Source organism: Dermacentor albipictus, chromosome 6 (assembly GCF_038994185.2).
Source record: "Dermacentor albipictus isolate Rhodes 1998 colony chromosome 6, USDA_Dalb.pri_finalv2, whole genome shotgun sequence".
In the NCBI taxonomy this organism is placed as follows: Eukaryota; Metazoa; Arthropoda; class Arachnida; order Ixodida; family Ixodidae; genus Dermacentor; species Dermacentor albipictus.
The window spans coordinates 36593809-36619907 of record NC_091826.1 but is presented as its reverse complement, the minus strand read 5'-3'; the positions used below and the strand labels follow the sequence as shown (position 1 = coordinate 36619907).

Sequence of the window (26099 nt, the reverse complement as noted above, 5' to 3'; positions counted from 1 at the left end):
AAGCTTAAGATGCAGAAACCGTCGCGTCAGCATATTGCTACAAATAGCGCGCGAAAAAAAAAAAAAGGAGACGTAATGGAGAATATCGCACTACAAGAAGTGAAGACAAAAATATAAGAGAAGAGGGAGCATCGAGTTCGGCACACAGGGCGAAGTGTATTATACACACGCGCCGCCCTTCCGGGTATCCCAGAGGGGTCATTTGGAAACTCAACGGCCCGTCTATCGCACGCAAGCACGCGCACCACACAGACGTCCACCCCTGCCTGCGCGGGCATTACTGCGCAGAAGCAAAGACAACCGTATCTGCATGCGAAACGAATACGCATCCGACAAAGCGGGACCGGACGACCGGTCACGGAACGCCGGCAGGGCTCGGACCGAGAATGGAAGCCGGAAAAGGGGCCGGGTCCGTGTATAGATCGAGGAGGAGCGAATGGGGTGGGAGACGACGAGGACGACGACGGATGATAAATGCGAGCGTCCCTACGGGTCATACATCACTCGCCGCATCCATCCCCTCCCCCCCTTTCTTTTTGATTCGCGAGATCCCTTTCACTCACGACTGCGGCCGGATACGCGCAAGAGCAGAATGAGCCGAAAGATGTGGAAGAGGGACAGATAGAGCAAATCGTCCTTCTATGCGGGAATCTCAGTGTGCAGAGTTGGTAAGCGCAGTATGGAACAACTAAAATGAAAAAAAAAGGAAGCCTTTCCTTGGCTGTTGGCCGCGTATTAGCTGACGTGAACAAGAAAGGGCCCCGTAGGAAAGCGTGGCCTGTTATGTGAGAATCTAAGCGGGATGTGGACAAAAGGCCTCGTGCCGCAACCTCCGAAAATATTGAACGATAGAACGAAAACGAAAAATAACTGCAGATTGCCAATTCATAAAGCGATGGCTGGACGCGCGAGAGAGCAGGATAATGAAAAAGCAAGAGGCCACATACAGAGACTCACCCTCATATACGGGAACCACACCGTGCAACCTCAGCAAGCGCATAAGCAATCAAATAAATCTAGAGCTTCGCAGCATCCAACTGTATTCACTGGTAGCCGCGTAAGGTGAAGCAAACAAGAAAAAAGGCCACATAGAGAAACATGCCATACTATGTGGGAATCTAATCGTGATGCAACATTAACACCCTCATCCTGAAACATCAGAGAACACATATTCATCTTTAGGTTTCTATGTATAAGCACGTACTCTTGCCATTTCTAAGCTATCAAAAGTCGTTGCATGTCACAGTATAGGTAATGTCTTTCAACTCATACAATATCGTCGAAACATTTGTCATGACATCTTATACGAGCTCAGATGGATTTGCGTCACTATCAGTCAGCGGCAAAAAGAATAGGAAGAGGTTCGTATAGCTTCTGCTTGCAATCACTGGTGACCGGATACCGGAACGAGAAATTAAAAGGCCACATAGAGAAACACCCCTGCAAAGGAATCTCATTGTGCAACATCAGCAAGCGCAGGGGCAAATACTTAATATGAAAGAGGTTCGCAGCTTCATCTTTCATCTGCTGCCCCCCTCCCCCCAGCCGAGTACACTGAATTCATGAATGTAAGTAAATTGAAATAAAAATCAAATAAACAAGAAAAAAGTATTTTTAAAGTGTGCTTCTATTCGGAATTGTGAACCACAGAAGGCACAATATACTGAGCAACAAAATAAAAACAGGTTCGCAGCTTTCCTTCTTATTCGATGGTGCGGACGGATAGCCTGAAGAAATGAAGCAAAAGAAAAGGGCCACATAAAGACACGCATCGTTCTATACGTGAACATAGCCGGGATACAGAGACGGGACGTCGTACTGAGAGCTCGGCAAACGCACATGCGAAAAAAAAAACGACATTTAGAAACTTCCTGACGCCATGTAGTAGTATATATGCGCACAAATGCGAGAACAACGTTCTTCAGCGCAACACAGACGATACAGGAACAAAGGTTGCAGTAAGTTAGAAGGGTTGGCGCACACTTTACAGGAGAAGCGATGCGTGTAACAACGTCTCCGCAGTCTCTGCAACCTAACGAAACTTTGGCCCGCCCGCCGAAGTGAAACAAGCTTGCAAGCATATGTGGAGAAGCGCTCCGTTCACAGCAGCGATACGCGTGCACATATAACAATGTGTAAGCGCGTACACAAAGTGAAAGGAAAACGTGCACAGACAATTCACGCGAAAGCACCGGTAAAACGTCTCCACAAGCATACGCCGTTAAGTAAAAAAAAACAAAAAAAACGAGGTTCACGAGAGGGCGATACAACAATATTCGAAGAAGCAAGAAGCGAAGATAAACCTTTTGAAAGAAAGGTTTCCAGTGGCGCGCAAACAACGTTCGGACCCGAAAAGGAAACTTCACATTCAGAAAGAAACGGAAGCACGTTCAGCGCCACGCAAGTTCGTATAAGAATTGCAAAAAAATAAAAAAAATTGCTACCACCTCCGCAAACCTTCGCTGCAGCGCCCCAAGCGAATAACGCGAAGCAGCACAACTCGAGGCGCGAACACAAACACACATCATATATATGCTAGCGCATTCAGCTCGGCACAAAAAAAAAAAAAGAATGCTACAGCATCGAAAGACAAAATGAAGCGGCTGACGGTGCAGATAGAGAGAGACCTGAGAAAAAGAGGATGGGACACGAAGGGCGCAACCCAGGGGACTCTGATTCACGGTTCCCCGACACGTATATCAAGCACGCGCAGGGTTATGGCACGCCCCCGCAGTGCTTTGTGCGCGCGTGTGTGTGTTTGTATTCTTTCCATTCTGCGTCTCTTATTCCCGCCCGATGGTGAATGTATTACGTCGCTATAGAGACGAGTCCCAGATTCACGGAGAGGCTGTCCGGTTCACTGAGGAAGACCATTCGTATACCCGCGAAAAGCAAGCACCTCGCGCTGCGTATCCGGGGGAAGCACATTGCGAATACACGGGGAGGGCGCGGGGTGGGGGAGGGGGAGGTGTAAGCGAAGGAAAGGACGAGATATGTGCATATTGCGGCGAACGCGGCACGGACGGGCGATGTATGCGTGACGCGTTGCTTTCCTTTGGATGTTGGTTGTTTGACCCGGCGCTTTCGGAGGCCGCGTGAACGAAAAGAAAGGTAAAATGGACGCCCATAGAAGGGCGGAGTCGTCGTATTGCTTTGGGTCAAATGACCGCATTTCGTGGACCCTCTTCTTTCGTGTCTCCATTTCAGCGGTTTTCTTGAGAGTGAGTGAGTGAGTGAGTGAGTGAGTGAGTGAGTGAGTGAGTGAGTGAGTGAGTGAGTGAGTGAGTGAGTGAGTGAGTGAGTGAGTGAGTGAGTGAGTGAGTGTCGTGGACTTCTTTCGCATTGCTATTTCTGCGGTTTTCTTGAGAGTGAGTGAGAGTTGCAACCACCGTGGCATGAGACGGTTGGCTCAGTGAACGCAGGGTGGAGAATTTTCTGTGAGGGGACCTCGGAGAGAGAGAGAGAGAGAGAGAGAGAGAGAGAACATTTATTTATCAATAGTTCGGGCGATTTCCTCGCAGGGTGGAGCCCTTAGTTCAGGGCCCCATTGGCTCGCGCAACTCCGCGTGCCCGCCGGATCAGCCATCGCTGCTCTTGCGGGTCTGAGCTGGTCAGCGCAGTAGAAAGTAGAGACGCGAGCTAGGATCACAAAGAGCGTCCGTGCTCTATATGATCAGGCAGTATTTGCGCCGACGTCAGTACAGTAACCCTCGCAAGCTCACGCAGTTCCCGAAAAGCTCGAATGAGTGTCAGAAACTCGGACTTTTGCGCAAAATCGATCGAGAATGCGCACTATACACTTCAGGTAAACGTACAAAGAGCAGGCCGACCCACGTCTCCAGGCTTTAAATAGCGTGTTAGATAAAAAAAAATGTCGAGGGTACGGCGCTGACACGTATCACGTACAAACTCACCAACGCGAAGACAACGGGCCGCAATCAAGGCGGGCGAAAAAGGCGACGAAGTGGGCGAAGAAGGGGGGTCCCGGTACGGAACCGACAATGCCGAAATGAAGAGGCTGCGACGTCCGGCCCAAACCCACCCCCCTCTGCCCTCCGCCGCGTATACGTGAGCGGAATTCAGGCGCTGGGTGGACGGGAGAGATGGACTCGATATGTCTCGAGACTCAGACCGCGCGCACCTCACTAAAAAAAAAAAGTTAAAGAAAAACATTAAAGGTCACGCTGACGTTCGCAGCGAGATGCCCGGAAGTGAATCTAGCACGCTTCCGGTCACGGTCGGCCCGTGCGCGCAATCTGCAAAATGCCTCGCGCCTCTGCCTGATTTAGCACGCACTTTGCTGCTCAGTTCTCGCGCGGGCCCGTTATTTTGAGTCGGGAGGTTCGTAAAGCGTTATCGCGGAAGACGGTCGGTGTAACAACTGCGCACAGATCACCAATAGCGTGGTGTACTTGAACCCTGCGTGCAGGGAAGCGTAAGCTGTATATATGCCGATATTGACGCATAACATTTGCTGAAGGATTGTAGTAGTAGGTCGTATTAAATAGAAAATTACGGATGTAACCAAGTGCGCTCAACGAGTAAACTGTTAGGAACAAAGAGAGTCCAAACGACTCCCTTCTAAGGGGGAGAGGAGAGGTTGCGACTGCTTGCCCGACGTTTAACTCTCGTTTCAAAGCATATGTGGTCGCACTCGGGGACGTGAAAATTGTGCGAAGATTGCCAGTAGGTCATCTCGTACAGAAAGCGTATACGGACTCAGCAGCTCCGCAGGATATTTAGACTGCGCAGAATCTATAACACTCAAGGACAAGGGGGAGCCCTGGCAACTCCCTCTTGAGAATACAAAAAAAAAAAAAGAAACTTGCAGACACTCGCGCAACAACTGCGTACAAATATAGCCCGCAGGTTACTTTGTGCAGGAAGTTGCGCGCGGCGCAAGTGCGGAGGTGGTGTGTACTCAAGGAACATTGGGAATCTCGGTATAACTCTCCCTTGAGAATGTTACAGCTTTAAAACGCCTCATTAACTCCGTTATAAGAGCTTTTCTTTCCTATATTTTCTTTTTTTATTCTTCGACCGAGATATGCGTGCACTCCGTTCGTGCCAACACCCACTGAATGAACCCTATAGCGAAGCATGGCCAAATATCTGCAGCCGCAATCAACTTCAGAATGAGTAGACTAAATGACACAAAACGCGCATTTATACTTGGACACAGTGTGATCGTTTGGCCGATCAGGTGGCAGTTGAGGCTATATAGCGCATTTTCGGCGGAGGAGGACGAAGGGGGAGGTCAGGAGAGGAGATCACGTTACCCTCATCTGCCTATTCGTAATTCCGTTGCCGCACTAACCTCTGCGGCAGATATTGTAGAAAGCTTACTACTTTTTCTTTTCGTTTCTTTTTGTCTGAGACAGCTACTTCGTCCAAGAACGAAATCGCGCGCACGTTTTGATGTGCGAGAAAAATTACCGCGCGCCGAGTCCGCAACATTTCTCAGCCCTCAAACATATATCTATGATTCACTCATACTCGTGAGATGATTTATAGCGTGGCTCGTAAAATCAGCCCAAAAAAATTACAGTCGCACGTGTGTCCCCCGAAACACACGGCAGTGTACGCGTCACGTTTCCGGATTCCTCGAAGAATCTCAAGCGTTACAAATTTCTCGCTGCCGCCCCTCCGTCCCCCCCCCCCCTTAACCTCTACCCGCTAATCTTTTTATTTTTTAAATCTTTCCTGAGCTCCAGGAATCGCGATAAAGTAAATATCGTCGAGACGCAGCCATAAATAACGTCCGCCACACATTCCGCGGCAGATTACGACTACGACGTCGCGAACCAGACCGCCAAATTGGGGAGCGCTGCAGCAAAGACAAATAAGTACGTACGAGGAACACGTAGCAGTGGGTGGGAAAGGGGCGTGGTTTGCTACTGCAGTAACGCGACGCATACGAGTCGGAACAGAACTACAAAAAATATGAAAAGAAAACGAAAACAAGTAGAGAAAGATTCGAACTTTACTTTGACGAAGAAAATAAAGAGAGAGAGAGAGAGAGAGACAGAGTATACGGTGTCGAAAGGAAGCAGTAGAAGACAGCGCCGGCTGGTGCGACAGACCGGAAATGAAACCGACGCCATTCCTGGTAGAACACACGGAGGTCGCTTTGAGGGAGGCCATGTGCGGCGGAGCGTCTGGCGTGAACGAGATACTGATGGAACGTAAAAGATATATATACATCAAAGCGAATGGAACTTAGAAAAAAACAAAACAAGAAAGTTAGGATAACGAAACGACGCCCGCAGTGGCTCTCGTAATAAAGTACCTCCGGCTCGAGCTTCCGTACATGTCTTTGGGCTGCAGAGGCGGACGGGGAGGCCCCCTCCGGCTGGGACGGATTAGAGGGTCGGTTATCTCTAACACGACCCATGGTGCCGTACGTTTTCTTGCTTTGGCACGATGAGGAAAGAAAGGCGAGCTAAAGCTAAGAACGAGGAACTGCGAGCGTGCGAGGAAAACAGGGACAGAAGCGGAGAGGATGGGACATGCAGACATGCAAAAAAAAAAAGACATTTATTTATTTGTGTTCTGATACTGCAGGCCATTTCTTGGGGCCCGTGCAGGAGCAGGCCAGACAATCAGTACACGAACGATAGCACAAAACTAAATTTCATCAAGCAACCGAAACAAATTCGAAGGTAGGGAAATAACGGAATATAAAAAGAAACTGAAACATTCCGCTTCCTCTGTGAGTCCCATAAAGAAATCCAGTGTAGAACAGCTCGTACTCAGCGTGAGATAGTTTGTTCTAAACAAGAATTGGCTTGCGGAAGCAAGGAATATATTTATGGGAGGTTACGCGACTAGGTGGCTGTGGAATGGCCTTAATTGTGCATAGTCCTGGTCAAGCGCGTAAATTAAAAGGGATCTGCAAGTAGTGTGGACGGCACCCGTTGCATTGACCATGGTAAAGAAGGTATATGAACATTAGTATTGACACAATTCTGAGCGTTGTAAGCAGTTGAAGATTTGGCCTCTTTCCTATACGAAATACAATAGTTGCCTTCTTCAAAACTAGCGGGATGTACTAGATACCCACGTTTAGGGACAACTATGCTCCTCATATCGATAACACTATATTCGCTATCTACGTACAAAATGAAAACTCAAGAAAAAAAGTATGCACTGAGCTGCATCTGTGCACTCCGCTTTTGCATTAGTGCGTGAATTACCAGCGCATTAGTGAATGACGAACTCCGTCTGGTATTCCTCGCTATCCCTTTATTGAGAAATCTACCTAAGTTTCAAGTCGTGAACTCTCGAGAATCGAATCTCTTCCTACTTACAATTTCGTCATAGCGCCAACGTTATGCGAATTTGTGAAGTGAATTTGTGAAGTGAATGCGATTAATGTTCAAAATGCATCTACAGGCTCGCGCAAGATTGCCGTTAATTGTGCCGCGGGAATATATCAAGTCACGCAGGTGTACGGATTCATAACAGGAGAGCCAATAAATTTTGAAAAAAGAAAGAAAGGTGAGAAATACAACAAACAAATAGAAAACGTATACATGCACCCCAATATAGCTCCAATACAGAAATGAAAGTGGTGTCCACGCAAGAATACCCTAAAGAAAACGAGAAACAGTACTTGCAATGGGGCCTATGCGCACTAGTTGGGGCGGTAGCTTCGGAATTTTTGTTTGCTACATATGCACTATAGATTCAGAACTTGGTCACATTATTTCCATCTTTCCATCCCTTTACGCTACCTTTCTTGTTCTGTCCTTGTACACCCTTTCACACTAGTGCATGGGTCGCCAACCAGAAGTACGTCTGCTACAACCTGCCACGTCTTTCTATACATCCTTTCTCTTGACCCTTTCTCCACTTCTGCCCTCTTTCGACTTCGGTTGGCTACTTGAGGAAATCTTGTGACGACTTTCTGACTTTGGATACCCCGACAATTGTTGCCCTGCGCAAACCAGCTGTCATGGAGTTTCCTAAAAAATTCACCGTTCACAACTCTGGCGCTAGTGTCTGGGGGCCTGCAAGTGTGGCGGTTCGGCCATCACGGGAGTGATGGTCGTCTGGTAAATGGATTTGCCTAAACTTCGTACTTCTGCCTTCGAACGGCTTTATTAACTCTGCAAAATCGATTAACCTTTCCGACGAAACGTTCCGCAATAAATAGAACAAATCGCGACGACTAGATACGCCTGTGCGTAGGAAGTGAATGCCTCCTGCGAGTTTGGGAAACGAAAACGACCAATTCATGGGGAAAATCCGCAAAAAGAGATTAAACGAAGTAAATAACGCCATACAATATGAGTAACGGGAAATAATAGCCACAGCGCGACGATTAGAGAACACCACGCGTTTTCCATCGTGGCAATGGAATCGTAAGCGATCGTAGCGCTGTAGATCCCCGTAGTGATCTTTGTAGGAAACTCTATGTGAGCTTCTTTGCCGGGTAGGATATATTAAGGAACGATATTGCAGACGGCACGGTTCCGCGCCGCGGTGTACGTGTCGTCTGCTGCTGCTTCTTTTCCTGTTCTTGTTCCTTTTTTGTGTTCTTTTTCTGGGCGCCCAAATTGACTTCGTGACTAAGCGCAGTGACCACGAGTTCGTCTGCCTCTTCGCCCTTATCCTGGCGGGCGGTAATGGACGCCGGCGTCTTTACGCGCTTATTACGAACGCCGACCGCAGACCGCGGCGGCACTGACCACATTCTTGTTGTTCTTTTTTTTTTCATAAGGAAGAACCACGTGGGAGGTCGGCGTCCCTCTCGCAAGGAACAGAGGTACGTTCGTTAAAGCCACAGAAAAAAAAAAGATGCAGCAGGTCCGACGAGTTGGAATCTATGTACAGCGAACCTTTGTGTGAGTGCATGAAGAGTCTAAGCACGAGTGCACGCACGAGTGCACGCACACACGCACACACACACACACACACACACACACACACACACACACACACTTACACAAGCGTACACAAACTATACCGAGCCTTTTGTTAAGCGGAGTTGCTGACTACTAGCGAGTACCACGGTCTACCTGAACGCATCATGGTTTCAGACGCAACATGCTAATACCTACGTATCGCAATTCGAATCGGAAACGTTTACTTCCTCGTTACCGTGCAACCACGGATGCGCGAGGGCGAGCTTTCTGGTTCTTTTTTTCCTGTCCCCCCCCCGCACGGCTGGCGCCGCCACTGCCTTGGAGGCGCGAAGGCGAGCGCCACCTGGTGGTGGTGCGAGGAACTCAGCAGGACGCGCGGCGTGCGTACTCCGCTGTGATTGGTTGGCGTATTCGGCAAGAGAACATCCAGGACGCAGTCACGGTCAAGAAACCCGGCAAGATTCGCAAAGGAAAGCTTCGCTCTTAAAAAGGCCACATGCGAATATGCGAACGCGGAAATCCGCAGAGAAGTCGGAGTGGTAACCGGTAGGGATCAATGGAAATGTGTCTGCTCCACTAGTCGCCGTATATATACAGACGGCTAAACAGACAGTCAAGCAGACAGCGACCATCATAAGTCTTGCTTGAATAGGTGGTTTCCAAATCCATGCCTCACACGGTGGCGGCCTCTAGAGGTAAAAAATATGAGTATTAAAGGCTATGCGATTGCTGGGTGAATGCGGCGCAAGTGATTTTGGGAGCCAGAAACACATCGCATACGTCGGTTTATGGAAACTGCCTAGTCTGACACAGCCGGCAAAAACAATATATATATATATATATATATATATATATATATATATATATATATATTCGCGAAGACAGCGTCGAAGTCGAGGACGGCGCAGGGGTGCCATTGCGAACATTGCCAAATTCCGCCATATTGTCGAATTCCGTGATGGAGTCGTTTTGAGCCAATCAGGGAAGCCGTGCCAGCCGTCTGGGCCAATCGGAGCTGACAAAATGGCCAATTCGACAACGTGGCAGAACATGTTACAATGTTCGCATAATGGCACCCCCAGGTTTACGCTAATGGGTCATAGGGCCGCAGAAACATATATCGTTTAGCGCAATCAACGTGACAAGCCGGAAAAAATATGTATACCGTCCGCGTTCCGTTAAGGAACCGCGCGTCACCAGGCGTCGCGAGTTTAGCTCTTCATACAGAGTTCCAACAACGTCCCGACATGGACGTCGTAAGGTAACGGCGATGAATAAGTGGCACGTCAAGATAAAGCGCCCTAATGGTCGCAGCCGGCGTCTTTTACACGCTCGTTACAAGGGAACGCCGCATGCAGCCGGGGCGGCGGCCCGTTGGACACATTATTCTCTACCTCGGGCTAAACTACCACGTGGGAGGTCGGCGTCGCGACGAGACGCGCTCGCGAGACTGCAGAGACGAGAACGGGGGGAGGAGGGGGGTGCGCGGGGGGGTGGGGGAGGGGGGGCAAGGGGGGGTAGGCGGACTCGAAGACGACAACTCGCGCGCTAGCTGCTCCCCGGACGTCATCCGTCCGCGCGCCCGCGCACGTCGGCGATGTTCTGGCAGCTCGTTAGCGGAGCCGAAATGGCCTCCGCGCGCGGTGGCCTGGAAGGGGGGCAAAGGGGTGGGCAAAGGGGGAGGAATGGGGGGCAAGGGGTGGGGTGGCGTGCCGGGGCTAACTTGCATACTCGCTTTCGGGTAGAACAGCGCAGCGGTATACGAAATCTACAGGACGCGAGCCTGAACTGCACGTTCATGCGTAAACGGGAGGCGCGCAGTGCACGTGCGTGGACGACTTGGCGCGTGACGTCACAGGCGCCATGATAAGGCGTCTCTCTTTCGATTTTCAGTGCGTCTGTGCAGACAAGGCGCACACTGTGAAAACGAGATAAAGCTCTTTATTGAAAACAGCAGAGTGACTATATGCCGGCGTACATTCGCCTATGTGGTATACCCTGCTGGGAATGGAACGGGGTTGCACTGTGGGTGGGGGTACAGTACTTAGTTAACTGGTTGATTGACCGGCTCATATACTTTATAATTGAATTTGGTGTCCGGAAGCGACATTGCAGGCTGCGAAAGACGCCGTAGCCTATACAAGGCTCCGAATTAACATTGCGGCACTTTTAACCCCCTCCCTACCTTCTCCAAAGCAATCGCAGAATGCGATTGCTTTCGCATTCTGCGGCCATCTGAACGACTAGCCTCTGAGCAACTGTGAATGATGGGTTAGGGCCTGCATTCGCAATTACGCGCAACCACGGAGATGCTTCACAGTGCGCGCAAGCTCTCCGCACCTATGCGTACGTCCCGTTGATCCGCCAATAGATGCTGAGGATAATTCTGTAACTGCTGCATCCGTGCACGCTTCTAATGAGACAGAGACGACAGTTACTGCACGCGACATGACCAGTGCCCCCCCGCCTCCCCCCCTGCCACGATCCTCACTCTCAAAGCGCCTCCAACTGCTCTTCGGCATCCAACTGCGCATACCGACCGGCTAACAACACCCTTTCTCTGCTCAGAGAGCCGTCCGTTTTGCGCTCTCCGTTAGCTAAAGAAACCAGTCGCCTTCCTCCTCGATGCCGGGGCCTGCACGACGAAGCACCGCGGCTTTCGTGCGCGTTTGCCTCCGCCAGATGCAACTGCGCGCCGACAACACTGTGCCAGTCAACGATGACGTATAAGGGCGCGCTTCCAACTAAAAGAGCCAGCAGTTGGGCGATTGTGTATACACCGCTGCGGGGCGTCAGCGGTTGTGGTCAGGTGAGAAATGAGGCCGCACATCGTGGGGGAGCTTTAGAAATGAAAAAGAAGTCGCATTGTTTCTTTCCTTTTTTTTTTCTTTTTTGCGCACTGTTTTCGCGCATGGAAGCACCGTGCTGCGACCGCAAGGAGTAGCGCAACCCTCTGGCGGGTTAAAGGGGTCAAAGTTCGGAGGTTGCCCCAAAACGTAGCGCGCTTCTTTTCCGAAGAAAGGTTGCTGCCACCCAAGGGGGATTTCCCTTTCGGCCTGGAGGCTGGCAGGTATAGTGACAGCGATTTCGACACTTCTTAAAGCAGTAAACAACCACAACAACCACAACAACAAAAACAACAATAATAATAATTATTATTATTATTATCATTATTATTAAAAGAAATAACTTTTCAGATCAAACGAGAAGTGAATTACGTGCGATGGTCCACCGCGTTCACGATGTCGATGTGACGTCATAGATATGGAAATGCTTTCTCGTATTCTGAGCCATTTTTATTGAGGTCCCGTTGTTCTGCCGCATAGAGTAATTTAATTGTTAACGTAATCTGGAAAAAATAAGCCAATCGCATTGGCATCGCCTCTTCACAAGTAACGGTTCCTTTTATATAGTCGTGCGTTTTATTCCGGCACCGCTACTTCTTGGAGAACCCCAGTCGCATTGCGGTAACTATCGCCATAACAACGCGATTCGCCTACTTAGATGGCTCGAGCGATAAAAGATTGCGCAGCAAGACGTTTTTGGAAATATCGAGAACTTTGGTATTCAACGACGTACGGTATTCAAATATAAAGAGAAACAATTCAAGAAATAGAGAGCAATAACAGAGATAGAGACTGGAGAACCTGCTCTGTTCAACGAAGCAAGAAGTCGCAGTTCAGTGCAGAAGTGGCCCGACAACGATATATTTACTTACGAGCCCCGAGGGAGGAATGTTCGGTAAGGGCGAAGGGGTGAGAGGGGGTAGGGAGAGGGAGACAGGGGAGGGCGCAGGGTGAGAGGGGGAGGGAGAGGCGGAGAGGGTTGGACTGTCTGGAGCGCGAAGCTGTAAACGAGGCGAATTGAATCGGATGCGCGCCGATTGCAGATAGGCGCGGAGATGTAATCGCCAGACCACTTCGCACATCCCAGACACGCGGAGAGGAGAAGGAGGAGGAAATTCACGAGTATTTCAGAGGGGACGCTCGCGTATGTAAGGAATGGCTCGCAGTTACGTCTAGGGACCATACGCCATGCTCCGTTACGTTCTTGTTTGGCGAAGGAGGGAACTGTAGAGGTGCAAAGGACCACCGGATGTGTGTTCGTACGTGCTTGAGCGTGCAAGCGGATATGGGCGAGGAAAGAAGGGGGTTGGAGCTCGCTTTGCAAACGAAACAAGGAAACGCGGATTTCCTTTTATCGGTGGCGCCGGTTCTTCGCGGTGTTCGTTCGCTGTCTTATTTCGCTTTTCTTTTTTTTTTTACTTTGCAACTGCACCGCGCGTGAATCTTGGCTGGACGTTGGAGCTATATAGAACAAACGACCTTCTGGCGCATATGAAGTAGCAGTTGCATCATTTCTGCCTGAATGGTCGCGAATCGACTTAAAGTGGCGAAACCTCAATTTAGATCGCTCTCGCGTCGAGAAGGGAAATACGCCACTGAACGTGAGCTCCTTCTTTTTATTCCAGTGTGCAGTGAAACGCTATATAGCAAAAGCAGGCCACTTTTTGAAAGCTGTGAAATACATACCCTCTTATTGATTTGATTCGGTAAACAACCCATGTTTGTGCTTTATTATTCTTGCATAACAAGAACAATGTACATTGCCTAACAAGGCTCCCTTGGGGGGCAGAGTTCTGAAACGTTAACAACGATTTGAAATCTTTTTTTGTCGTTGGTGGTGGTGTCCCGACCCTTTCGTATAAAGCTTATTGTTTAGAACTGCAGTGCCTTGGTGCCTTGGAAGCAACTCCCAACCACATTCATCTACACAAAAAAAACAAAAAAAAACTTGAGTATATTGCATTCGAACTCGAAAAGCGAAGCATTGATAGCGACAGCAAAGTATTATACAACCACATTCAATATACAATACAACCTCATATTATACAGTATAGTTTTATAGTATTATATATCATATATATATTAGATATTCTTATTTTATATTATAATTATTATATATATTATATATAATATTATATCAATATTATTGACAATAAATTATTATATTATATATTATAGTATTATATTATAGTATTATACAACCACATTCATTAATTCTCTCCACCTTGCGGGTTTCCGCAGAACTACTACGTCAACACTTGCCTTTGCTTCGTGTTGTCGACAAATTCGATTTCGCCCTGCCATCTGCTAGCCGCCTGGTTAGCTCAGATGGTAGGGCGGCTGCCCCGGAAAGGCGGTGGTCCCGGGTTCGAGTCCCGGACCAGGACGAACTTTTCTTCAACTATCAGGCTCTCCTTTCGAGGAACCCGCATGGGTTTCCTTTGTAGTAATTGCTACGAACGGGTGGATGTCTGATTTCCCTTTATTCAAAGTATTATACAGCTACACGAAGTAACGTTCGTAGTTAAGTTCGTGTCGGCCGTACGAATTGCAGCAAACGTTCGTCTCCCTATTTAATTGACAGGGACGACGCCACGCACGGGCTGTAGGCGAAGACGAACAGATCTCAATCTATGACCGCGGACACCGGTTGTCACAGCGCTCACGCTATGAAGGGCGTAAACACAGGGGAGCCCGCGTTTCTGCTGCGTCTCGCTTCAACGCCTCTCCGAAACGTGAGATTGCGTTACCTCCTGCGCTAGGGGCCCGGGAAGACAGCGGACATGCAGCCACCAGCCAACTCGCCTCGCCCCAGCTTTGCACCCGCTGGAGATTACTTGTCAGATAGCGCGCGGGGGCGGTGAATTAACGTTAAAATCTGCGCCGACAGCCCTGAGCAGCCAGAGCAAGGCTAGAGGAGGAGACGCGCTCTCACCTGCACCCCCCTCCCCCCCCCCCCCGCGCTCTCTATCCGGTAGTCTCCAACATTGGGCCCGGTAGGAGGAGTGCGTGCATCAGACCACCGTCCTTCTCGGCTCACCCTCGTCAGCGCTCCCTCGCCTCCACAGCATTCGGCGCACGGGGTGCGATAAGATCTTATCGCTCTTGAACTTCGTAGGGAACCTGTACGGCTTCGCGGAAAATTCGCCAGGAAAGTCCGCGATAAGGACACTAAGCTAGTACACGAAATGTTAAGGCGATTATTGTAAATATGAAAACGAAGAAGCACGTGAACGACCTGCCGCGTGGTTAAAATGGTCGTGAAAACAAGATTCCTCGTTTTCATTCGACGTCGTTCGCACAGCTAAAGTCGGCATCACGCGATTAGGTTAGAATAGCGATTGAAACGTACTTATCAGCGGGCGCGATTTTCGCTAAAACGCCACCTCCATCAAATCTCCTGAGAAGCGCGCGAGCTTAAAAAGTGCTATGAGTCTTTTATGTGAATTGTAGTTGTCTTTATGTACGTATAAATGAATGACAACGCACTTGCGCTCAAATGTGCCAATTGGCGAAGCATCAGCGATGGCCTTCCTAATATAGACGTCGCTCGCTTATCCGCTGTACGGACCACACTGCGCAAAGTCTACCATATACCTATAACGTCGTGCGCGCACAAATCGTGACTCGATACGTTTTTTTCTTGATGCTCCTACAGTGGTAGACGCGTGCGTGAAATAGCGGCCACCTGGTGCCAATATCTCGCTACCACTTGTCAAATTAGAAGCAAATGATATTTCACGATTACGACCTCCCGGTAAGCCAGGCAGCCGTTGGTAGGCGCCCAGGCGTCACGCTTCGCGCACATCAAATATATATATTTTTTTCATGGTGCATTTCTTTTTTTTTCTTTCTTTCTTTCGAAATATCGCGCCGATACTTGTCACCTTTGATGCGAAACATCTGCACGATCGACGTCACGCCCCACTGGGGCTTTATACACGTATAACTAAAACGGCCAGAAACATACTCCCGCATGCACACGCACGCGTAGAAATAGCATAAGCAAAGTACGCAAAATTGCGTTTACCAGGTAAACACGTTGCCAGAGGTCACGGAGAACCACGGGACGGTTGCGTAACAACGAACTCGCGGAAGGGGGTGCTGTCAATCAAACTCACGGTTTATTGATTAATCCGCAATATACGACGCGTAGCAGATGTGCGTCGGTCACGCTCGAATCGCCGAGTGCACACGAGAACTGCATTTTCTCAGGATTAGCAAAAAAAAAAAACGAGCTGAAATATTTTAGCGTACAAACCCGCTATACGAGCCGCGACCTGTGGGAGAATGCGACTTGAACGGTACAAGCAGGCCCGAAAAAAAAAAAAAAGACTTGCCAGAACGCCGCTCGTTCAGGAGCAGCGAATAAACTTAAGTTTCACTTGATTGCATTACATTTACGATTTCCTAATTGTCGTCTGCTGCAAGCCTCAACCTTTAAGAAAGGGAGCTGTAGCAGAAAGGTAACATCTCTTACGACGAGCGAGCAATGCAAGATAACGAAACTTACCCTTAGCACGACAAAATCCATGCTTGATTTATCCGCGTCGCTTGTTGGTCAGCAGAAAGTGGGTCCGAGTGCAGTTGACGAGGAAGTCGATGCAAATCCAATGCGGCGTGGAAAGCTTCACATTGCCCGGGTTCCACCCCAAGATGAGTGAGAATCCGTTAGTTCACGTCGGGTCGAAAACCCCGCAAAAGCGGACGCTGCTCAAATTTCCACTCAAAGCCGTTGAAACGTTGACTCTTCAGTTCACACAAGAAAAAGAGCACTCCACACTGCCAAGAAAGACTGCGAAACAGCGCGGACACTGACAAATCCCCAAGACGAAATATTCGCTGCACACGAAAATCGCGGAGCCCGCCCCCGTCCAGCGTGAAAACTAGCAAAGCCGAACCCGACGAGTTGGGGGGCTCACCACTCGCGGCCAACTTGTCACACTCCCTCCGATCACAAACTCGGCGTGGCCCGATATATGGTTTCCTGGACACACTCCACACAAATCACGTGACGCTGTCGCACAACAACTTCATGTCGACGACGACGACAACGGCAGCATCGGCAGGGAACGACGACAAGGACACTGCCGCGAATCCAATCACCAGCTACGTCCTAATAACTCTGCCCTAAACTATCTATCCCGGGACCTCCGTTGACGCAGACGGCGAAGCAATCCGAAAGGAAGAGTACCAGACGGCGGTGTCGAAGCAGACGACGACGTCGGATTTGACGCCTTCCTTCTTTCTTTTTTTCCCGGCAGTCAACAGGAGCAGCAACCCCTCGCGTTCAGTCGCGGAAACAAGCAAAACCGCAACAACCAGGCGCGTGGCGTTGATCGCACGCCGCGCTCCACAGACGCAGCCGCGAGCGCTGCTTTCGCGTCTCTGACGCGCTTCTACGAACGATGGCTCTCTCACGCGGCCGCTCAGCCCCCCTCCCCCCTCCACCCCCCGACATATCCTCTCTCTTTTTCCTCCTCGCTGTCCTGAGACACGCCGCCGCTCCGAAGCTGCCTCCTCCTCAGCCTTGAATCGCAACATTTCTCTCTGCATCCTTTTTCTCTCTCTCTCTCTCTGAAGGAGAGAGCGCGAACAACGAGCGAGCAACGGGAAACAAGACCACGTGACCTCCTTCCTCCTTCATCTATCTGAGAACCTCCTCTCCATCATTCGTGCCCTCTCTCGCCCTCGTGTTTGTTGTCGTTGGCCTCCTCTCCCAGACTTTGGAGGGAGACGGTTTTGGGATGAGGAGCGTGTTCGTAGGAAAGGAGGAGGAAACCCGTGTGGCGCTCTTGAACTTGGCTCGTGGAGAACTCCGGTAGCCGAGGCAGTTTGGGGGCTGGCTCGGGGGAGATCGGATCTTTGGTGTCGAACGCGCTGCAGCAGGAAACGAATGTGCGTTTCTACGTGTTTTAAGTTTTTGGAGATGCAATCGCAACCTACGCGGCGTCGTTGTTTTTCTTTCCAAACGATGAAGCGGTACCGTGTAGAACTCGAAACTATGTCGTATCTAAGAATGTAACGTGGTGAGATAGAAAACCCAGTGGGGCTCGGTGAGCTGAGGGAACCAGCAGGTACGGTAGTGGTTCTGGAGGCGTTAGGTATAGCTTATCAAAACGTCTTACAAAGACGCTCCTTACAAATAAAGGTCTCGCCTAAACTGCGTTCTTGCAGTTTTCCTTTCATTCGCTTTTTCGGAAGTGATTTATACGATGCAGAAGCAAATAAGGCGCAGACTAGAAAATTGATAACGGGACGAACAGTCTCGAAAGCAGGGATGGTTGTCCTACATATTTACTTTTGAAGGTGCCCGATAGATGAAAAACTTTTCTCTCTAAGGAGCCGAAAATTCTTCAGAACCAGCGAAAGCTTTCACTGTAGAGAAATAGACAGATTATGCAGCCACAGTTAATGTCTGCATAAAGCTACTCCACTGCAAAGTGCAGCTCACATCTGGCATAGTGACCACGGTAGTACAACTGAAGAAGCGTTTACACAAGCAATGCTCAAGCTTGGTTTTCAATTGAACGCCACTGTGTACAGCTAAGTAACGGTTATCACTCTGTTTCCCTGCAAACGTTTCTGGTCAGCACCACTGCCTTCTCTCTATCTTTCCTCCTCCTCCTGCAAGCGAACAAATGGATCCTAAGTGGCCGTTCGGGAAAGTTGGTGGCGTCCATTATCGCCTAGGCAATATGTAAGGGTAGTCGGTTATCGGTTGCGCGACTGGGTCCCAGGACCTAGCAACCCCGGCAATATAATCTGGGTTCACAACATTACAATCTAGTGCAGCTGATTAGCATAGTCAATGATTCGGGGCTGCCGCCTTTGTGTGCTCGACTCCGTACACTGGATTGGCCAAGGTGGCGGCGGTTAAGGGGAAACTAGTCATAGCTCGGTGCAACGCCGACTGCCCCCAATCGAAATACATGTAAAAGGTAGAAATGCTTTCATGAGAAAACTGCTGTATCGTTTTGAATAAAAATGGCTTGCGTTTGAGAATGAAGCGGTAAATTGTAGTGATTCTGCGATTCAGTGCGTTGATCTATGGGCTAAAATTGTTGTTCTGAAGTTCCTGAAAATCGACGAGCAAAAAAAAAAAAAAGACACACGAAGCTCACAAATTGGCAAATCTCGACCAAAAGCAGACATCGCAGTTCTGTGAACGGCGCCTGCTGGATTATCTAAAAAGGTGGAATATTGTGTATGAATTTTCGAATTACGTAAATTGTTACAGTGTTTCAGAAGGTTTAAATTTACGAAGGGTTTACTTCCAATTTTGGGATAAACTTCAGAGCGGCGTATAATACATCAGTTTTGTTCGCTTTCGATGAATTACTAGGTGAAGTGCATAAAATTCTGATATCGTTTTTCATTGTTGAGTTATAGCTCGAAATTTCTTACGTCGTTAAAATTCACTAAACACTTTAACATTTCGTTAAAAAAAAATTCAACAAGTGGTGACGCCGGACTAATATGTGTACTCGCCCGACCTGCCGCCAACAGGCAGCCTTGAATTACTTAAATGAGAATTTTGCCTCTGTATGGTCCTACATTATAACCTTTATTAAATGCAGCAAATCTAACCACATCCGGTGCAGTGGTGGCCGAAAAACACGAAGCACAGATATCTGTCAATATTTCTCGCATTTTGTTTTTAGGATATTTGTCTATGTCATTTTATATTGTGTTCTTTTCTTCCTGTTGTGATTTTGTGCGGCTAGCGTTATATCACTCTGCTTCTCACTCGAAAAGGAGCGGCCGGCCACATTCTCTTAGTGCCGACGTCTACTTATTTATGCGTTATCAAAGATATATACTTAATGCAACGAAGGAACAGAGCATGAAGTGTAGCAATAGCATCGTTTTGTTTTTGCATACCGAAATGCTCATCACCGTGGTCACAATAGACGCCCATAAGTAGTCTTTCGGTTCTCCTGTGTACTTTCTTCGCGTCTGAGCTACCACTGAGGTCTTTTGCCTTTGTATTACTATCTCGTGCTTGGGCGCACCGACCCATCTGAGCTGTATACAGTACCGTGCAAAGCGGGAGGTCGACGGTATTATTGGCCCTTTATTCTCCCGCGCTTCTTCTGTCTCCTTTACCCTTTCGACGTACAGACCGTATTCTTTCAGCTTTTTTTTTTTGCTCCCTGTAATACTATATTAAATTCGCTAATGCTGCCCAGCAGACCCATCTGTAGGGCGCTTTGTTTGTTTGCTTGCTTGCATTTGTTCCCTCGTCTTCCGTTTCTTTCTTTTCTTTTTTTGTTCATTCTGGAGCAGGGTGTTTGCAGTGTCTTTCTCTTGGTCAGTTACGTATGCTTCGACTTTGCGTTTTACGCTAATAGCTTAGGACGTGCATTCTTAAGAATGGTATAAAATCAGTGCTTTCTACCGGCACTGTCCCATACTGGGGCTGAAACACGGGGGACAAAGAAGTAGCTTGCGAAGAAACTTGAAAGGAAAACGAAACGAAACTGTGGACTCTGCGCGACGAGCGATGAGCTTAAAACTAAAAGACAAAAAGAAATCGACTTCAGCGATTAGTTTGGCTGTGAACTCCTTCGTCGCGACAAGTAGCAGTCTCCTACTTACCATGTAGGAGCCTAATGTCTCTGTTGCATGTTTGTTCAGCGTGACAGTATTGTGTTCGACTCAGCGGAGTCTCCCAGTATCGGGCAAGTGCGGACGAAGAATTAAGGTTGGACCAGCCCCTGGGACACACGCTCAAAAACGCGCGCAGCTTCGGAGATGAGAGGAACCAAATCAAGAAGAAGAAAAAAACAGGAGATTAGGAAACTAACTGTGAAAGATAAAAAATGAATAAACAGAAATGGCAACTGAAAACAAAATGTCCTATCAGATTTCGCGCTGAGAGGAATTAGTTTACTGGAGAACCATGGTCCCCTCTCTTCTTTCCATTGCATGGGAGTTCTTCCGGAAATGTTGTTACCAAAAATTAAAGAAAACCGGTATTAAAGTGTACCGGTATTTAGGGAGGCGACAAGTACGAAAAGCTAGGAGAAAAGGTTTCAGTGTTATCAGGTAGCTAAAGGAATTGCCAGAAATGAAATATACCGTAAAAAATATTTCAAACACAAGTCCGCAGGTTTCGGCTCCAAATACACAGCAGTAAAACGGCTGCTAGTATCAATCATTATGGCAGCGACTCTGCGACTTGAAGAAATCCTGTTATAAAACCGTTGTTTACGGCAGCGGTAATGTGCTTGTTGACCACATTTTGAAGAACAGCATTCATGTTTCACAATATAAAGCACTCCGGGAACGGCCATTTCATGGCAGCGTCTGTGTCACCAAACACAGGTACTACAAGTGGCTTTCTCCAGTCACTTAAAGCCAAGATTCCGTTCAAACAAAACTCTAAATTAGATAGAGGCCGTTAAGTGTATTCATGCATCGTTCAAAATCTATACTTAACTATTTCGTTCCCAAATCGAATAAATGAAGTGTGTCATACGTGCTGAACGCTCGTACTTGCCGCTAAAGCGACCCATAAATCCGAGAGTCCACTACAATGACAATACTGATGCCGACGCCATTTGTTGCAGGTTGACGAAACAAGGACCAGCAGGTTGAGGAAACAAGGAGGCAATGTTGTAACTTCAGTGAGTGAAGATAATAAATGCCCCGGCTACCACACACTGCAGCGCGGTGGAGGTGACCACAAAGACCGATGAGAAGAGAGAAAAAGGGAAAGAGAAAAGCACAAGGGCAGAGAAGTTAACCAGAATAACTTCTGGTTGGCTACCCTACACCGGGGGAATGGGAAAGGGGAAAACAAAGATGACAGCGAGAGAGAGGAGGGAAGGAAAGAAGGAGACCGATGGTCTCCAGAAAGCGCGCTGCTGGTGGCACTGGGTTTTCGCGCTACAGAAGAGGAACGACGCTGGAAAGTCCTTGAAATAACAAATACTTGAACGCTGTTTTGTGCAAACTCGCTACAGCGTGCTGTTCTACGATGGAAGCAATTCTAGAACCCCGGTGCGTTAGAAGCCGTGTATTCCCCTACGCGAGATTAGGGTTACCTTTTGACAGCAACCTGCACGAACGGTAGGGTACCGAGGTCCCACTCACTACTGCCACCGCCATCATCATCATAATCGTCGTCATCATCGTCAATAGCAACACAGCCTGGCTAACAAGTCTGTAACAAACGTCTCTATGAGAGAGACTGCTACACATTAAAAGTTGTGAGCCATCACGTTTGCGGCCTCGGGAGCAAAGGCAGCAATCGCTCAAAAGTGCACAAGCAGCATGACTGGCGATTCTTCGTGACGTCACGCTCTGCAAGCATATAGCGCAGGGACTGTGGTGTCCCAGCGACGGGGACCGTGTCTTTTACGGCGTCATCAGGCGTGACGTGACGGCAGCGCCACCGCAGCACTCCTCTGGTGACGTCACGTTCCCCCAGCTCGGCTACAGTGCAGGCAGCGTTCTTTCGAAGAGGCATCCTCGGGCGTCGCGTGGCGGCAGCGCCGCTTCAACTCCGTGACGTCACACCCCGCCACGGGTCCGTGAGCACAAACGGGAGAAAAGTAAATACCCACCCGCAACGCGTTCTTTAGCGCAGCGAGCGTGTTTCTGACGGCGCCACGATCGGAGCGGTGACGTGTTCGCCGGGCGCAACGCTTGGGGCAAAAGAAGGCGGTTAGCGAAGGAACAGCAGGTCTCAACGACAGGCCGTACACTCACGCCCTCTGCCGGACCGGGCAATCAAATCAGACGGCGGATGGACGGAGGGGAAAAAAATGGGGACGGGGCCCCCGCAAATTCTGTTGTGCGGCGGGCTCGCGTGCTTCGTTCCAACAAGATGCCTGAGGCTTGGTTTGCCCGAACAAAGGCACGTGCCCTCATAGCAACCCCCCTCCTCCCCCATCCCCTGCTTCCACTTTGTGTTCTCCGTTCCTCTTCGACTAGCGGTCAGTGGGGATAAAAGCTCATCCACGCCTTGCCTCTCTCGCGAGGAGCATACTGTAAATTTCGGATTATCACACCCACAGAGCTCCCTACAACATTTACTGTATAGGGAACTGTGGCGCTAGTATTTGGACAAGTTGCAAGTGGGACGATTCAGCGATGGCCATTTGTTGGGCGTGTTGGTAAACTGAAAGCATATTTAGCGCCAGCAAACAAGGACGGAAGGGAGAAGACGCCACAATGCGCTAACAATGCGCCACTGTGCATGGGTTATATAGGTGCATTTCCTGAAAATGAAGTTGTTGAAGTTAGCGCATTGTGGTGTCGTCTCCCTTCCGTCCTTGTTTGCTGGCGCTAAATATGCTTTCGATTCAGCGAGCATGGGAATGGTGGACGCTGCACATGTATTTGCCTAAACTTCGTCCTTCTGCGTCAAACGGCTACGTGACTCTGCAGACATATCATTTTCAACATATTAATGCGTTATAAATGCAACGCTTCCCAATGATTACTCATGTAAGTGCTGAGACTAATTGACTCACCATGTTTAGAAAACTGAGTGTCTGGAAATGTGGAAAGTTATAGTGTAATAAATGACGTCGCAAGAATGTTTGAAGGCTCCAAGCACGAAAATCACACAAATTCATGTAATAATCGTTATTTCCTTGGTCGCGGAACAACAGCAGTGCTTGAGTTTCCTCCAGTAAATTTTGTAAGCAACTTTACGATTAATCTCGAGCATGGAGGAAAGAAAACCACAGGAGGGAGCATGCCGCATCGCGATTGAAGTCAAACCTGGTGGCCCACACGTGGTCGCACGCCAAAGTGCGCGGTTGATTTTAGTGGTCCCGCTCTGCAGGCAGAGTCACGGCGGGGCAGCCGAACAAGCGAGCACCGAATCAATATTCATGAAGTGCCTGCTGGGATTTCTCGCTCACGGCCAACGCCGCAGACGCCGACGACACCGGCTTTTCTGCGACACGAGCTCCTTAACGCTGTCGCGTTAAAATTACTGGCATAGCTACTGGGAACCAAGCGTCTCAGCAAATCTCGATTCTTGCTCCAGGATCTCGACGCAAGAGTGTTGGGCCACCACTGTGGCTTCGCGGAGCGTTCGCCTACCATGGCTGGCTGCGTGTCGTAATGCTCCCACCTATATTTGTCCTTCGTCCATGCTTTCCAGCTTTGCGCATCGTCGCCGTGGTGACCGTCGACTCCCGCTTGAGTTGAGTGTACTGCGGTGGCTCTACCAGTCATTGCTACAGTTGCCCCCTTACTTGCTTCAACCTATTCCTCCCAATGCACTCAAATACATTCCCCGCGGAAGTTTGCATGCGAGTCCAGCGTGACAAAAAAGGACCTGGAAGGGGACCTGGTAGCTTTTCATGCCTCGGAGTGACTTAGACTTCTCTAGGTACATGGGAGGCGTAGCTAAGAACCGGCTTATAACACTTTCGATAATCTGCTTAAGGAACATATATCAAAGGCTATATATAATTAACTGATGCTTTTGCAACTTTGTCCACGCTTCGCGTACAAGGTGCCCCACCCCGTCCTATCCTCTCAATATCTCAACATTGTGACAAGCAACTGAGTTCCTTTAGAACATTAGGAAAACCTGCGGCCCGGCTCGTAAGCTATGCTTGTATAGCTCTGAAACGCTTGTATAAATAATCGCCTACAAAGGTGGCATTTGTTCTGCATACATCAAGCTTTCGATGCACTTCGCCCGTGGTGTGACCCCATTCTTTACAAATATAGAATTGCTAAAACTCGCACATTTGCTTCTGCCAGAGCAGGGGGGGGGGGAGCTTTGTAAGCGTTTCGAATAACACCTCTATAGACGGAGGACAGACGAGATAAGAGTTTTCATTTAGCCCCTAATTAACCAAAACGATTGAACGCTTCACTGCGCGTCGCCCTTTCTACTGTGGCAGCTGTGGGAGAGGAGGGTCGCGGTCGCTTTCCACACCGACGCTGGTGGCAACGCACCTATCGCCAATTGGCTTATACGATCACTGCATCTATCCATCTGCATTCATCTCTACTATGGCCGCAGACGTGCTTATAAACGCTTTGTTATCAGCTGAATTACACTATGAAGCAACAAACGCTGCCTAAATATCCTAACTGCAAGAAATGTGGTCAAAGCCCCTTTATTACGAAGTGCCTGGAACCTCCTTAATGTTTGGTTATACTGATCACTTCGTTGTAAAGATCGCTTACCGTACCACTCACAGTAGAGCAGGCTAGATAAATTCAACAAAAGAAAAACCTCTATGCAACACGAATTCAATGTAGTTCTTCTTTTTGTGTGTGTACTCATCGTCTTGTGGAATTTGTGATGGCAGCGAACCTCATTGTACCACGGCACGCTCCGCGGTGAAACATAGGAGCGGCGCCACGTATACTGCTGCAGGTCTTCGAACGTGGCTCTCACCTTCACTGCTGTTAAAATTATTTTTCTGGTTACAGGCTGTTCGTCAGTGTTGTCTTCGCTGGCATACACGTCCTATCCGCTTTAGAAGGCTTCGAAGACGTCGTCGGTCGTCTTTCACGATAACATCGTCACATAGTCGTCAACTGCGACTTCTTTTTGTGTTGCACTAAGCAGCGTATGAGTTGAGCGATTCCTCAAGCACTGCAATAGAACTGCAGGAGGCACCCGCTAACGTCGACACGCTAGTCGAGTGCGTCGCTAGCACTGTGATTAGCGCGATCGCTGATCGCAGCTAGGAGGCGTCTCTGGAGGACAGAGAACGCTGTGTTCGTCGTAAAACAATAAATTAGCCGTCGGGGTGCCTAAATTTTTTCGTTGTTCGGGAAAATTCGTTGTAGTGCTCTTCTTTGCTTATGCGTTCACAATACTTGTACGAAAGATAGGAATTCAGCCGGCATATATTAAATCGTTCGCTATGCAGATAATTTCGTAGTAGATGTGTTAGTTGTAGAGGCGCTTGACTGCATAGACCTTTTCACGGCGAGCCCGTGGGCGCCGCCATGTTTGATCACGTGGGGATGCGTCCATTGCTTACTTCAGCAGCCTCCATGTGTATACAGTAGATATTCACGACACATGTGCGGCTCAGCGTACCTCTATTTCGGCGCATAGCATAGACGGTGCTTAGGCAGACTACGGGAACCTTGGGAATAACTTCACAAGACGTGTAAGCGCTTTGGCTGCTCATTGCACCTTGTCCAAATGGTGCGAGCAGCGAATACGGTGTTTGTGCCAAAAGCAGGGATAAAAATTCACCGGCGATTACGATACTCCCTAATGCGAGACTTGAGCGGAGCTGTATACGCGTTTTTATTCCGCGATTTATTGGCTGGCGCGGACAACCCGTCTCTTGGGGTACGTAAGCAAACGGAGTGAAGTGTGGCGCGACTGCCTCGCTAATCGGGAGATCGCGTGACGCAGAGCGTGGGTTCGGCGTGG

At 48.9% G+C, this 26099-nt stretch overlaps 1 protein-coding gene across 1 annotated transcript in view; it reads right to left on the bottom strand.

Moving 5' to 3' along the window:
- LOC135914590 (E3 ubiquitin-protein ligase PDZRN3-like) overlaps window positions 1-17095 on the bottom strand; it is a 192039-nt gene extending 174944 nt beyond the window's left edge. Inside the window, exon 1 of the mRNA XM_070540363.1 lies at window positions 16230-17095. Within this exon, the coding sequence (XP_070396464.1) occupies window positions 16230-16250 (21 nt within the window). The 5' untranslated portion in view covers window positions 16251-17095. The remainder of the gene's footprint in view (window positions 1-16229) is intronic.
- Window positions 17096-26099: the final 9004 nt, after the last annotated feature.